This window comes from Acanthaster planci, linkage group LG06 (assembly GCF_054643075.1).
Source record: "Acanthaster planci isolate LZ-2023a linkage group LG06, COTS_SCS, whole genome shotgun sequence".
Taxonomy (NCBI): Eukaryota; Metazoa; Echinodermata; class Asteroidea; order Valvatida; family Acanthasteridae; genus Acanthaster; species Acanthaster planci.
This window is the reverse complement of record NC_141782.1, coordinates 10,202,989-10,218,642: the sequence shown is the minus strand read 5'-3', so window position 1 is coordinate 10,218,642 and position 15,654 is coordinate 10,202,989. Positions and strand designations below refer to the sequence as shown.

At 41.1% G+C, this 15,654-nt stretch overlaps 1 protein-coding gene and 1 long non-coding RNA gene across 2 annotated transcripts in view; both read left to right on the top strand.

Annotated features, from left to right (window-relative positions):
- Positions 1–15,357, top strand: part of LOC110975708 (uncharacterized) — a 33,166-nt gene extending 17,809 nt beyond the window's left edge. Inside the window, exons 20-40 of the mRNA XM_022228414.2 lie at positions 2,480–2,551; positions 2,757–2,863; positions 3,284–3,356; positions 3,768–3,857; positions 3,980–4,051; positions 4,601–4,705; positions 5,349–5,480; positions 5,754–5,838; positions 6,641–6,723; positions 7,131–7,289; positions 7,964–8,023; positions 8,749–8,852; positions 9,029–9,095; positions 9,230–9,301; positions 9,791–9,882; positions 10,209–10,287; positions 10,749–10,794; positions 10,988–11,064; positions 11,701–11,803; positions 12,447–12,521; positions 13,438–15,357. Coding sequence (XP_022084106.2) covers positions 2,480–2,551; positions 2,757–2,863; positions 3,284–3,356; positions 3,768–3,857; positions 3,980–4,051; positions 4,601–4,705; positions 5,349–5,480; positions 5,754–5,838; positions 6,641–6,723; positions 7,131–7,289; positions 7,964–8,023; positions 8,749–8,852; positions 9,029–9,095; positions 9,230–9,301; positions 9,791–9,882; positions 10,209–10,287; positions 10,749–10,794; positions 10,988–11,064; positions 11,701–11,803; positions 12,447–12,521; positions 13,438–13,502 — 1,818 coding nt within the window. The 3' untranslated portion in view covers positions 13,503–15,357. The remainder of the gene's footprint in view (positions 1–2,479; positions 2,552–2,756; positions 2,864–3,283; positions 3,357–3,767; positions 3,858–3,979; positions 4,052–4,600; positions 4,706–5,348; positions 5,481–5,753; positions 5,839–6,640; positions 6,724–7,130; positions 7,290–7,963; positions 8,024–8,748; positions 8,853–9,028; positions 9,096–9,229; positions 9,302–9,790; positions 9,883–10,208; positions 10,288–10,748; positions 10,795–10,987; positions 11,065–11,700; positions 11,804–12,446; positions 12,522–13,437) is intronic.
- On the top strand, positions 13–1,144 carry LOC147798804 (uncharacterized). Its single transcript, XR_015425565.1, has 2 exons — positions 13–444; positions 695–1,144. It is a non-coding gene; the product is annotated as an uncharacterized LOC147798804 (long non-coding RNA).
- Positions 15,358–15,654: the final 297 nt, after the last annotated feature.

Genomic DNA, 15,654 nt, shown 5'->3' with positions numbered 1-15,654 from the left:
GCTAAGCAAGACGGTTGACATTTTGGCATATCATTTTGTTCTTTCTATGGGTTGAATTTCGACGCGCAAACTGTCCATGCATTGGATACGTTGGAAAGATTAGTACTGCCCTCAACGCAAGCCTATTCTATACAACATTCCGATTTCCGGGCTAGCGTAAGGAAAGACCAGTGATCTCCATCATATAGACTGGATAGGCCCGTCCAAAACGCATCCTGGGTATGCGTATTTTCAGGAGGGTAAATGACGAGCGTTGCGAATTTTGTTGCGTGTACTTTCAAATCAAGTTTTTCAACAACCGGTTGAGCTTTTGTGTTTCAATTGTCAGATTTCGAAGAAAAACTGAATTCTGCACTTGGAATGGATAAATTTGGAAAGAATAATGGTTGAGCAGTGAATTACTTGAGATCAACGTATAGTTTGAAAGAAGGAAAAGAAGGAAGTGTGAGTCCCTGTTCAGAAAGTTTCTCAAGTTGTACTTTATAATGCTTAACTTTAAGCCTGTGTGGGCCTAGTGAGAAATTTATGACAGTCCATCTAGCCTATCAGGCTTTGTAGGCCTATGTATGAAACTTCTCTATCTCGAAGTTGGGACCGTCTGAAATGTTACTTATTGGCAAAAGTGGTTTCAAAAACTGAATGACTAATTTGTCGTTTATATTCCCCACATTTCACCGGAAAATCTCCAAGACAGCCATGACTGTGTTTGTCGGATCTAAAGACGCACTGAACCCAAATCGTGTGACAGACGATGTGATATGAGTGACAGAATTCTTCGTCGGGGCAGAGATGAAACCAAAGTGAGAAGCAGAGTGCTGACGTTTCTGTTGAATGAAGTTACAAACAAGGGAATTCAAAGTCAACGCCATGAAAGAAACTTTGTCTACATAACAAAATTATTTGTTCTCAGTTAAAACTGACTTTTTCATGCCGGAAAGTAGTTGATAAATGTTAATCTTTGAGTCCGGTTGTGAAGTTAATTTTTTTAAGCTGATTAAGAAGTGTCTGTTTTAAAAACGGCAGTAAGTTAGTTTGGTCGCTCATTTAAAGCTGCGCTCACTTTGTGCTCACAGAAAATATTCTCACACTTCCGTATGCCGCATGTCGGTTTTCAATAAAATTTACTCAATATATGAATGAACAATTTTTCCTGAGAGTGTGTAAAATTTAAATCCTTTTATTTATGATGTTTTCAGTGTTGGCTCATTGAAACCAGACGGAAAGACACATGGACAGTTTGGACATCATATTTACTGTCAAAACCTATTACATGTCCTGGTTTACACACTGAACAAATCACGACTGAACCGACCCAAAGGGAAATAGGCTAAAGCGAGACCGTAGACAGTAGGTGTAAACAAAACTGAATTAAAAACACAAAAAAACAGGTTTACATTATCGCTTTCGAGTGGGTTAGTTAATAAGAAAATGGTCAGTCGTTTCCAGAAATATTTTTGCATTTTCTGTTTATTTTTGGCTTGTTTCGCGAGGGAGGCCGAGGGCTTAGCCATCATCCCACGAGAAAAAGGTTATGTTGACCAGAAATGCATACAGCATCACACTACTCTCCTGAAGCGCCGCCATGTTGTGCACAAACAATGCGCGATGTCCTATCCAGTCTATAATGGAGATCAATCGGAAAGACAGAGAAGTGTTCGCGTCAGTGGCGTAGCTAGAATTTTCTTATGAGGGGGACACAAGGGGGTGCAACGGCATCTTATGGGGGCACCATCTTTCAGCGATGTGACATTTTGGGGGCAAGCTTTTGTTAGCATTGTTCAAAATCCATTCATCCATTTTTTTGTTTTGGTTTTTTTTGGAGGGGCACCTGGAATTTGTGGGGGGCACGTGCCCCCAGCCCCCCCCCCCGTGGCTACGCCCCTGGTGCGCGTGCCCAAAACTGGACTGGTCCACTGACCATACACTTGGCGAGTGCACCCATTCAAAGGTTATATTTTTGCATACATTTTCACCTGGATCCAATATCACATAAGAAAGGTCCACTAGCAACATATACGATTCCACCGGATGCGATGTTCGCGAAGAAAGTCACATGATTCAGACGGAAGCCCAATAAAAGTAGAGACCCTGATCATTGGCTGTCGGCATGTGGTGGGTAAGGGCACCTTTCCATATGTACGTTTTTGGGTGCGTTGCGTACACGATGCGGTCATGCGTTTCACTTTCACGGACGCAAAAATCGACCCCATCAACACAACAGACGTGTGCGTTGCGTTCGACCGTCAAAATCGCTCCAGGAGTGATTTTGACGGATACGCAACGCCTTGTCCGAGTGTTGACGCGCATATGGAAAGGCTAAACACTGCTGTGCGGTGTACATAACTGGTGATGAAAACCAAAGCGGTGATGCAGTGGTCCGAAGGGATCCTGTCAAAAAGGAAAGGTGTGACTGGGATGTTCAGGGTTTGTTTAATGTCTGTTTAATGAGACCTGTTTGTCTCCTTGACTTTTGTTCCAGTTGGATGAGTATTTCGCCGACGCCAGGGATATCGAGTATGCAGTGGTGAGAGATACTGTATACCTTCTTCAGGTAATTTGTCTTTTCTTGTCAAAACATATTGCACTCCATGGATCATAACACCAATTTATCGGAACACTAAATTAAGGGTTTAAAGGGGTTTTTTTAAACAGAAGCGTTGGCGACCTCTGTTTGGAAAGGTGCACATTTTATTACAAGCATAGGTTTTGAGAACTGAGAAAATAATACTGTCTATTGGATGGAATTCATCCTGCAGGCACGTGCTATAACAACGTTCGATGTACCGGGCCGATACGAGCTGCTACACGAGTTTGATACAGGCATACCAACCGATCGAGTCCTCGTCACAACAGGCAATTTGCAGTAAGTCAAGTCACTTAATTTCCTCGACTAAATAGCACTGGTCGTCCCATTGGACATTTTGCAGAACGCGTTTTACCTTAAACTGTAGTTTGTTGTTTCTTTGGTTGTATCCGAGTTTTTAAAAATTATAAAATTACGTCAGTTTTTGGTATTCGTTCGTCCTTTTTGCACGAGACGTTAGTGCCGTTGGCCAAATGATAACGGTTTTCGCCATTATTCTCTGAACAATTTAGCGTGATATTATGGGCTCAGGTGTGGTTTAGAACGAGTGCATACAAAAGCAGTGCGATATACGAGCTAAAGCGTATGATAGGTAAATGACCAAGCTACGGGTTTTTAGCGTCATGGGAAATCTTCGGCAGTGTCATACTCTGATCTCCACAACATTTTGGTACTCCTTAACCCCCCCTCCGTGCACAGGGAGATGTGTCCTGGCAGCGTTACGCCAATGACATTCACTCACTTCTTTTGGGAATGTGACCTCAGTTTCCAGGTAAGCTTAGCAATCTCAGGTGGACTGCTTTTTTAATATTAAGCCATTTGGAAAAGCAATCGTAGCTGTCTTGCTTGATCCATGCATGTTGAGAGTTTGTGGACAAACACAGTGCTGTGCTACTGGAAACCTTGACCACACCCATCGAGAAAACCTTCCGAAACCAAGACTCCAGTGTAGACCGAAAATACTTAAACCTTTACTCAAACCTTTACTCCACTCGATAAAGCAACAAGATTTTACTACGAAAGAAATCAATGATCAGCAAAACAGTTGGACCTGCAGTTCTTGTAATTAAACAGCAATGTAACCATTACGTTTTAGAAAATTAATGAGACGTGTTTGAGAAATCCAAATCTTGCTCTGCAAACAGTAAGCGACTTAGGTCCCTAACCGTTTCTCTCCACCCAGCTGGACCAGCTGACACTCGGTAGGCCTATGATTCTACCCAACTTCAGAACGGTCTACGTTTTCTATAACCAGGCATTCTTCAATTTGACGGTAGGTGGTTGATTCCACAAAATGATATGAAGTTGTCTCTTCCTAGAAATATTCTATAAGTCCCCAACGCCAACCTGCATCTCATTATTTGTAGGTCAATTTTTGTAGTGCTTCACTTTCAGGACCTGGTTTATGGTACGACACGAGCCAGCATGTTCACAACGAAAGATATGGGACTTGCGATCAGCGGCAAAGTGAGTGCATAAACAAAGACATCCACGTCGTATCGAGTGTACATGCATAATTAATCAACGGAAGGCAGACCAGCTGAAACAAAGCTGTCAGAAAGTTTGGCGGGTTATATGGTTAAAATAAATCCAAGAGAAGCGAAACACATGAGCTTAGACATGTTTTTCGATGAGCCCTCCCCAATATCACATAAAACGTGACCCTGTACATTTATTTAATTAAAACATAAAAGCTACGGCCAAGCCAAGCCAACCCAACCCCACCGTGCCAAGCCCATCTAACCAAACCCAGCTGCACTCTAAAAACGTCCGGGTTAGATTGACCTAGAATTTGGTCCCATTCGGTATAACCTTTCTCCGGGTCAAATTATGACCCAGAAAGGGTCATACCGAATGGGACCCAATTCTGGGTCAATCTGACCCAGAAGTTTTTAGAGTGTGAGATCGAATCAAGAAAATAAAAAATCACACCCCTGCCTCACCTTTATTTCCAACCAAGCCCCGTCTCAAACCAAACACAAAATTAACCTTTCCACCTCCTCCTTGTCTTCAAAGAATGTAGAAGACAAAGACCTAGATGAATCCTGCAGGATTGTTTCAGACCACCGTCCTCCTTTGCCTGGTTGGCGCTTGCACTTCAACACGCTCAAGTCCATTATGGTAATTCTGAGATCGATAGCAGAATCTCTGTTCTTTTATCTTTATGTTCACGTTTTAATGTAAACCTCAAAAATGCCACAAGTGATAAAAATTATTTGACATTTATGAGTAACATTTCCGAACAGGTTGATGGATCTCGTTCCTGTAATTTTGTAATTTAGGGTTTTAAAGTAATGCATCTTCGGGGCTTATCTGCACTTCGGGCCCTCTTATCATGCCCATCTTTATATCTTGTTTTCTTCTTGATTTGGTACAGAAATAATCAAGAGAATGCAATTAATGTTAGCAAAATCACAGTGCCCCGACTGCATGGGATTTGAACTCAGGAACCTTGGTATAAACGACCAAATGTTCCACCACTAAGCTATGTGAGCTCCCGTCGAAGCTGAATAATCCCACACATGGCCATCTCTTACCGCCATTGGAGCGGTTGGCCACAAGACAGGTTGGTGCGGATAGGAAATGGGCAAAACATGTGGAATGGTCACTCTGATTTGGAGGGAGGGTAGATAGCTCAGTGGTAGAGCACTTGATCGAGTCTACCAAAGGTCCTGGGTTCAAATCCTAGTTGGAGCACTTCGATATTCTGGAATAAATATTATCTTCATTGTTAAACCCTACTGCTTACAACATTGTGACACAGAAATGGTGGGGGAGTCGACAACATCTGGAAGCTCTCTTAGACCGAGTTTTGCATACCCTGACTAAGCACTGGACGACTGCGCAAGAGCAGTTTGATGACATCATGGCGAATATGAAATCTGAAATTGCTCTGGTAAGAAGTGACCAACTTGTATTTCAACTCACAGAACTATGTGAGGCAGATGTATAATTGTGTAGTTTTGATTGGCGCCGTGTAGGGTATGTAGGTGTATGCTGATGTGAAGGATATCTCTGAATGTCCTCCGTATTCAGAGAAAACACTGTGAAAAGTTAATACCGCAAATATATTTAGTCAGTCATGCTAAGTAAGGCGCTGGCCCTGCCGTTTTGGTCGAAATGAAATTTCAGCTCTCTTTTTAAAGAGTGTGATTATAACGTTTTTCAGGGCACGATGTACCACCTCCATGAAGGCAGCAAGACCTTAACCAGCCGACAGTTCATCATCGGGATCCTTAGCAGAGCATCAACGGGTAGGGTGTAGAAACCTTCAGTACATGTATACAGATTTTTGTTGCAGTAATGCTTAATATAACAGGAGTGTTGAAAAAATATGGGAATACACTCTAAAAGCAGCGTTTAGAGTTTAAACACTATTTATGTCCGCTTTTTAACACGTTAAACGTTTCATATTTCAGCTTTACGAGATCCGCTCAGTATTTAAACACATTCCTAACCACATTTCAGTGCAAGTGTCTAAACATGTCGTGGGTGAAACGCGTGTGAAAAATGGGTACAGAAAAAGTGTTTGGAAATGTAATTAAACTCTAAGCGCCTTTTTTTACAGTATAGCATCAGGCGATTAAATACGTCAAGAATATTTGGTGCGGTGAGGGCAAAACTCGAAGATGTATTCACAAAACACGCTGTAGATCTTATTATGCTCGGCCACAAGTGCTGCATTTGCAAGCCAAGGTTGGCAAAATTACGACAGACCGTGAGCACAAAACCGTAGAATAATTTACAGTGTTTTACAAGTTCTCACGTATGAATTATATCACGATACTAAATAATAAACACTTACAGGAAAGTACTACCATTTCAATACTCAAGAAGCAAATGTACAGTTGTAGGCAAAAGTTGTTGGCAACAAAGGGTGAACTTTCTGCAAACTTTGGCTACCGTTAAAACATGATGGGCAATGTTTGAAAACGAAAGAAAGATTTACAAGGATAACGCCTGCAAGAAAAAAAGACTAAGCTTGGAGATGTTACAAAGGCTGCATGTGATCTCTGCCCCCAATGGTGATCTTTGCTATCTCACTTCATTCCATAGTTATAAATGCGAATGCTGAGGCCGCCATGTTGCTCTCCTCGTGCCCAGGGGTCGTGAGTGCCGATGTACCTCTCGCCATTGAGGTTTTGTGTATCTTTTGTTTCCTTTTGTTTTGTTTTGAAGGAGTATAATACTACGTGAAAATATGTATTCCAGACCGCGCTATCAAAGTTTTGGAATGTGAATCCTGTAAAGGAATTCTCTTCCTGGGAATATAGGCTGTTCTTACAGGGAAAATTCTGGTAAAATGTTCTCTGTTGCAAAAGTAACCCTAACTGTACACGTTTGGTTGCTGAATATATAATCAACAAATTAAGCGAGCCAAGAAAACATATTTATCTCGCGTCACATGATATTTTGCACAAAAACACACTGTACACACCAAGCGTGGTTGAAAACGACCCTAAAATGTACATCATGTTCTTGTCGAGATCTTTTTCACATTTAGTTGATTTAAACTTAGATTAAGTATCGTATTTTCTTTGAACAGAGAGTTAGCCGGGCCATAGTTCACGAAGGGATGGGCGACACTTTCCAAAATATGGCCCCAGAGCAGGCACTAGCTTGGATCCAGTCTCCCTCCAGTGGGTCGGCCGGAACTGCCTTCGCTGACTTCTTGAAAGTCCATGGACATAGGTGCATCAGGGAGGTCAGCTCTGAAAAACATTTTTTCTTGTTTTTTGTTCTTTTTTTTGCTTTCGACCTCCACTCATACAGCAGTTAGTGTCACAAGATGATGAGGCAGTGAAGTAAACATTTTAAATTGGCAGCAGAAGTCGTGTTCAAATATCGACATAACTTCCACTTTGGTCAAATACCGTAACTTTCATTTACGTCTTCACGATGCACATATTGTGCACGACCGTATGTGTCACATCGTGCTAGTCTGTTGCAATACTTTGGCAATCAGTTTAACGATATCCGTGACAAACCTGTGACGACATGGACTGGTCCGATGAGACGCTGTAACTGCGGTGGTACCACACCGACTCACGCGTGCAATTGAGAATGCGCTCGTGTATCACCTATCCACAATCACGGTACCCTTGCATCAATGGCTCTCTAATTCTGCCGGCCAATTTCTCTGTAACAGCCATAACACGGAAAGGTCAGCAGCAGATGAACTTCTGGGACTCGTGCATCCAAACAGCGCATACATTCATCCAGTCCAACTCTGGCTAAGCAAACTTCCATGAAATACATTGACCGGTGCCAATTTTAATAATTCCAAATCCCAAAACCACGTACCCTCTGGGCAGGTCATATCATTTTTCATTGATATATTACTATGACTGCGTATACCTTTATCTTTTTTATTTGCAGGTTGAGATGCGAGAGAAATCCTGGGGGATGGAACCAGTCCAAACAATACCGATTTTACAGGTTACCCAAGCAAAATGCCTGACTGTTTTCTAATAAATATTTTTGCCGCACTTGAAGCCAATACTTAAGGAGACGGGGTACAATTATAAATGCTTTGATCTTTAAGTCCATATTAACAACTGCATTGATGCTATCGTGAAAGCTGTCCAAAGATCGGCCAAAATTGTAGTCCATTTTCAAACATGTATCAAAAATAGCAATTTAGCCTCTTACATGCCATCTTCCACTCCAGAAAAAAAAACCAGCTCGGTAAAAACTGCCCTTTTGTCCAGAAGTTATTAAAATTGAGTTTACGTTTACTCAGTAGAAGCCTCCTGATCGCTCGACGCAATTTTTGTGTCTCCCATATTAACAGATTAGCAAGACTTTAATTTCGTATTCTACACTGTTGGAAACCGTTTAACCTAACAGTTTTCGTCGCTTTTGCTTTTGTCATTGTCTGGTCTCGAGTGTTGTGCATTACTAGCCTCGTCATGTCCTGCTAGTGTACAGAGAGTCTCCAAAGCTTTAATGTTATTTCAATTTTTGTTTTAGTACAATTTGAAGGAGAAATATTTTGCTGACCTGATGGTTTTGGATTACGCCAAGGACTAAGCTTTGCATGTTGTGAAAGCATATTGAATGTGTGTCCAAGATTATTTCATAAGTTAGTGCAGGATTATTTAAAATTGAGAAATAATTCTTTGTAAATGAAACTCGAAATGCACAAATTTGTGGTTTCAAAGGCTATTTTAGCGTCTGGTTCCCTCTCAACATCCACAAACAAGACGTATCTGAGTGCTGAGGAGGCTGTCTCCCGACTCAATGTTCCCCTTTCGAAGATAGTAAGGTAAATCTATCCGACTTTCGTATTTATGGTACTGACGTGTTTGTCATTTGAATTCCCGTGAACAGCTTTGTTTAATGTTTTTGGTGTTAAATTTAATCATAAGTCATGTTTGAGAAACTCGTTCAAGTATAATTTAGAGTAAAACGCCAAATAAAAAAGTTTTCATTTTTTAATAGGCTGCTAATGGTCAAATTACTCGTTCCTTGGGCCCGCAAGTCTGTCGCCAAACGAGAATATAGTAAGGTGAGAAACTTGTATCAAGAATAAAGGTGAAAGGCTGAAAACTGGTAATTAATCTCTCAAAATTAAAACACTTTAAAGAAGGAGGTCAAAGCAAATTTGAATACTTTAGAAAATAATGTTGTTTTTGGTTTTAGTCTATGGTAATACGACTGAATCACCACAAGAAGGAAGCTTACTGGAGACTTGCAAGACTCATGGTCAGAGAGGTAACACCGTTTGTTGATTACAAGTAATTTATAGAGTATTCAGCAACTATTTACATAGACAGGAACGACGAAAAGGGATCTAAAATGACAGGATCTCATCGGTTAGAGTGTATTTCGTCAGACTAAAAAGACATTCCATGCTACACCGATAGCGTGACATGCTATTCTGTTAGAAAGGCAAGTGGATAGTGGATAATACAAAATGTCGGCACGACAAGTTGATGTGCATTTGTCATGGCAGTCTTCGGGATAGAAATGCATCTTTAATGTATGAAAGTCTTACAAACTTGAAGGCCAGATCGTTTCACACGGATCCGGATCGCGATCACGGATCCGAAATTTGTTCACTGACAGCAGAACCCACAACACGCACCAACTTTTTGACCACTGATTTGCGATCCAGATATCTGTGTGAAACAAACAGCCTTTGCAGCTAGCTATGAGTGGATGATTTTCCGTTTGTCTGCATTCGTCTGTCATGTTATGCAGGGCCGCCTTCCTGAGGAGGATTTGTTGTTTTTCTTCACACCTACCGAGATCGGTCGTTTACTCAAGCATAGATCACCCGCTCTCGTTTCCAGGTAACTTGACTGCTATAAGGTTGCTCGTATATCTTATATAATAAGGAATGTTACATGTTCTTTATCCTAACTTTCACACTCATCCACAGTCCCTATGGTATTGGCATTAGGTCTAGTATATCGAGGCTTACAGGGAAACTATATCGCTACTGCTGTCGAATGAAATATATGTATGTGTTAATGGCATCGTTAGGTTAGTTTACTCTCGTGTACTGTTTGTTTGCTATACCTGCCCCGATTGTATCTGTGGATGATTCAAACGAGCAGAGTGGAAGTAATTCAGAATTGCGCAAAGGGTAAAAACTGACCAATTTCTCTTGACCCAGGGCTCTACGGAGGCGTCGTATCTTGCCCGAGCAGAACCAGTTCAGGTTCCCGCTCATCTTCAATGGAATACCGCAACCGGTAGGTACAGTTTCAGAACTTTGGAAATTTCAACTTTTTAAATCATACTCAGGTACCACGTTAAGCCCGTCAGTATTCAGAAAATGCCTACATGTGCTGATAGAAATAGAACTGTAGAAGCCAGTTATTGTGAGAACGAAAGGAATATAACACACGAAAGCATTGGCAGATCAGAAAGCTGTTTTCTTTCTATAATTGGAATACATTCTGCAAATATCTGACCAATTTTCATCGTTAAGAATTTCGCCGTTTCAGTTCATAGTGGAAAATTATAGCAAATTAGTATACACTTACCCATGCACACATTAAAGTTAAACACAAATATAAAATTGTAATGTATGCTCAATTATTCCTCGGAACCTATTATATTGATATTCAATCAATCATCAGATACGTCCTTCTTGTCTAGGCGGGCCCATTTGTTGGAAATGTTAACGAACGCATACCATTTTCTATCGCAGATTTCTGAAGAAGCAAAGTCGGACAGTGCTGAAATTCAGTTGCAAGGTATCGAAAACTTCGAAAATATTTCGAATGTAATATAGCTTTTTCGGAGCCCTTCAGAATAATCCAATAGAAAAATCTCATGGTGCTACATGTATTACGAAATGTTTAAATACTACTTGCATCTTAATGAGAGATAAGAAGCTCCAAAACTGATGCATAATTTACTAATTGTCTGTAACGCTTGATCGTTCAGGTTTGCCCATCAGCCAAGGGGTTGTGAAAAGCACAGCCAGGGTCGTCACAACTCTGCAGGATGCGGCCAGCATACAGGTGATACCATAGTACCATTGTAGAAGTCATTGACACATGACTATCAATCTTCAGAAAGCAGTTAAATTGCTCTGTGATAGCATAGCGAACGCTGGAGTCATGGGTCTTGTATCAGCGTAAATACGTAGACATTGTTGCACGCAGGGATGTACAAATCACAAAGTAGTTACAGTAGATGTGTAATGGAAACATTTCCTGAGGCAGTGTTGCAGACACGTTTACCAAACCAAAAGAAACACCGAAGTTAAGATTTCCACTTATCTCCATGTGCAAGCGAAGATATGGTCGCCGATGGAAACACTTTACAATCACTCTCGCAAGAACAAGAATCATACTCAATAGTAAGGCCAAGCAAGACGGCGGACATAACTCTGAAGGTACTGTTGCCTTCATGATGATGGTGGCATTAATGATATCACAGTATTATGTCATGGAGCATTCTTTCATCTGGGACGCTTTCATGCACTCAATACGCCCGTTGAGATAAGGATGCAAGCTAGCCCAGAAGGCGTTGAGTTGCAGAATGCTGGCGCAAGCATTCGACTCCAATGCATCTTCAATATAAGCACCTCCTCTGAAGTTAATTCAGTTTTTGGTTTATACAGCAATATGTATGTGTTTTCTATCACTATGTAGCGAGGAGATATTCTAGTCACAAGAATCACAGACATTGGTTGGAGCCCATACTTCCCTCTCATTAAGGGTCTGGTGACAGAGATAGGTGGAGTCATGTCTCACGGTGAGTGGAGAAAGCCAAGAGATTCATTATAAGCTTTAGGCTTATTTGAGCCAGTTTGACATCAAGCTGCTTTTGGGAGTTCTACATTTTCATTTGGAGACAGTTCCACGTTCTGATTTATAGAGGGCAGGAACAAAGACCTCAGTGCATTGGGGATTTGACTTTTGCACACTTTTTTGCGGAACAAAGCTCTTTTCATGAATAATTCACTTGTTTTGAAATGGACGGGCGGGTTTCCAATTTCGTCGTCACAGAATTCAGACAATCACCAAGTTTGAAAGAGATTATAAACCAGAACTTTGCAAGGGAAAATGATAAAGTGCCTGTTAACCCTTTTCGGAGATTCAAATGCAGGTCCCTGGATCGACAAGTAGATGCAACACCGACAGGTCTGCAACAGGTGTTCCGAGGTCAAAGATTCTTCAGTATGACACAGTCGTCGTGTAAATCTGAAAGTCGTAGTGACGCCATTATTCTTTCCTAAGAATTTTTGTTCCATCGAAACTTCTGAATTGCCCTTACAAATCGCCTTATCCACCTATGGAAAATGTGCCTGGTCCCGTCGATCATTTCATAGAGTGCCGAAGTCAATTTGTACAGGTTGTTATTGTCATGAGGCATGTTTTACTCGGATTTGTTTCAGGTGCTGTTGTCGCTCGTGAGTACGGCCTGCCTTGCGTTGTCAATGTCCAGCGGGCTACCGTTGTCTTCCAGTCAGGTTGGTCAAGGATTAAAAAAAAATAACGAAAATGCACTTTTTTCAATGAAGTATTCACGTTTTGTAATCTTGATCGTTTAGCATGCATTTATCTTACTTATTCTATCCACATTATACATGTACACTGTATACTACATCTACCAAATGTCACCAAAATCGTTAACTCAAAAAGAGCGGGGTTATTTTGACCCCTCTCACAGCCGGTTGGGACGGATTGCGCCCCCTAAGAACTTAACTGTAAGAAGCCTGATCTTTTAAAACTTGGCAGACATTTAAAGACACTCCTTATCATTGCAAGTACGAAGTCAATAAAATAAATGGTTTGTTGATACGGTCATTAAAGGTTCAAAGCTACCCAAGTGCCAGCCCGCGTGCATTGAGCACCACTGTGGAAAAAGTTTACATTTTTCACTAATATGTCGCGGAAAAATTGGCGCTTCAGAAGAAAGGTTGCTTCAAATTTCACAAAGTTGGTATCAAAATGACCGTAAAGAGTTACTCCAAAAGCTATTGAAGGCTCGGCTTCTGAAACAAAAGCACTGCATAGATATTGGGGAAAATGTTGAGGGGTGAATTCCGCCCTCAGCTCAGCCAGGGTTAAGGTGTACAGGTTTTGTTCAACTCTAAGAATTTCCTTTTTGGCCACAAAAAGCGTTGGAGGGCTTCAGTGCCGCCTCGAATGATTGATCTTGCTGAGTTGACCACAAAGAAGTGTCTTTGCTCAGGTCAAATTGGAATATCCAAATTGAAAGACGGGGACACTTACAACTCCATTCTCGGGATATGTAAGCCTGCTCATTTTATGCCACTTCCGGATTCGTATTTACAAAAATGCCCTTGCTCTCTTACGCATTCCCGAAACCCCGAATGTGGTGGACACTGTTTCTCAGTGGTTCTGTTTGTGTTTTTGTCTCAGGTGACGTTGTTCTCCTCGATGGAGGCAAGGGGACCATCTGTAAAATACAGAGCGATGAGGACTGAACGCGTCTTGTCAGGGATGGATGCCCTATACAGTTCATAAACGGAATGAATACCTTAGTATAGATTTCCCAGCTTTGAAGTTGGGGAGGAGGCCCGACTGTTGTTCCACGGCCATATTGGATGAATATTTTCCTATTAATTTTTCCTCGGATGTGCATTGTCAGTGGCAAATGAATTCCGCTTGTGAGATGTTTGTCGGTTTGGATTTTACTGTGAAACAAAAAAATTCTGGAAATTATTCTCGAATTTCAGTCTGGTGCTTGAGATTAGTGAAAGCAATTGTTAGTGGCAAATGAATTCCGCTTGTGAGATGTTTTTCGGTTTGGATTTTACCATGAAACGAAATTTTGGAAATTATTTACGAATTTCAGTCTGGTGCGTGTGATTATTGAAAGCAACGAACATGCGTTGAAATTATGATTTAAATCGCTCGTTTTTAAAGCATAGGGCCTATATATCGACACCCCATCAGCACACTGGTTATAAATTTCGTGCACATGTTTTTTTTTCAAGGGGGCGCCACAAGAAAATGCGCTGTAGCTACTATAGCATTTGTTCACAGATTGGGGGGGGGCACCAGGGGCAGGGGCATCCTCTGGGGGGGCACGTGGCCCCTGTGGCCCCCCAAGTTTCGCTACTGATTCTACCATGATAAATCAAGCTTTTACATTGAAAGTAAAGACTGTGAACCATTTGCCTTCTGTAGCAAGGAGTTTTTCTCTAAAGGCAACAATTGCTCCGTAGATAGGTCCAGTGCATTTGAAATTCTGATATTTGTGTTCCCACTTGCATATATATTGTCTGAATGAAGACATTTTCTCATTAAGCGATAATAGTAATTATTCCCACATTTCTTAGTAGGTAGTTTAAAGTACTTTGGACATGCATAGATTTAATACCTTTGAGTAAGCCGTTGCTGTAAACTTTGAAATACAATTTCCTGTCGGCCGCCTTCATGCTTCTGTTATGTTTACTGCTGCATAGAATTCCATTGCAAACTTAGCCACTTCAGGATCTTCACCTGACTACTATTGACCAATCAACTGTAGAGCTGTCAAACTATTTCATGAATATGCAATTAACTGTAGCAGAGCTGTTCCTGCAATCTGCAATCCTGGCCAAATCTCGTTGGGCCCCCAACTCCAGGCCCCCTCTTAATAATTGGGTATCAATGCGCGGGGATTAGGGGCCTGGGGAGGGTAACTATGTCTGTATTGCTACGAGTCCCAACAATTTTGGCCAGGATAGAAGAATATCATCTGATCTATGGTGTGGACTGCAGATCACATCTCTTAGTATACTGCGCACGGAAACTGATGTTATGCTAATTAGAATTACCTAACTCTCCACGCCGTGAACTTATCTTACACAAGTCATGCAGAACTCATTGTATACTTGTCACCTATCACAGGATGTTATATCACTGTAATAAAATAACGAGCAAACTAGCGCTACCTATTCGGCGATATTTGAGCCACGATGCTTTATGATGTGACATGTTGTGTGGATGTAGTAGTAACTTTACACTGCAGGGCCTTGACCCCTAGGATTAAGAGGGTCAAAGTCTTGGCCTCGAGGATCAAATTCTTTAGTCCTACACTGGCTTAATTGTACTCAGACTGACATATGTGAAATGGAATAAACGATGAGGTGATCATGTGATTTCTAAATAGAATTTGAATATTCATTAACAATCCCATTTTGCATCTTTATCCAAGTTACGTTTTGACAATCTGAATTTGCAGCTTTTTATTTAAATGATAGTTACGATCAATTTGTTTTCATGTAAACCTTCAAAATGCACCTGCATGTCTCATTAAACCTGACTTACAACTTTTGTTTCATTATTTTCAAAGGGTGTTTTATTGCCTATTCTTTTTCATGCTAACGGTATTCCCATATTCATGAGCGCAACTGTGACGCTATCCCTAGAAGAAAACCTCGATGCAATTTGAATAAGAGCATTGATGTAGTGACATCAAGATTTCACACAACTGAAAATACGACAACTTAAGGTCTGCGATGTTAAAAACGAATTAAAAAATGACAGGAATAGTGCTCACTTTTAAAGTAAATCTTATTTACAGAGAAGGGATTTGCTACAAAGAGGCTCTCTTCCATATCTGAAGAACTAAATCACAGTTCGGGTCAT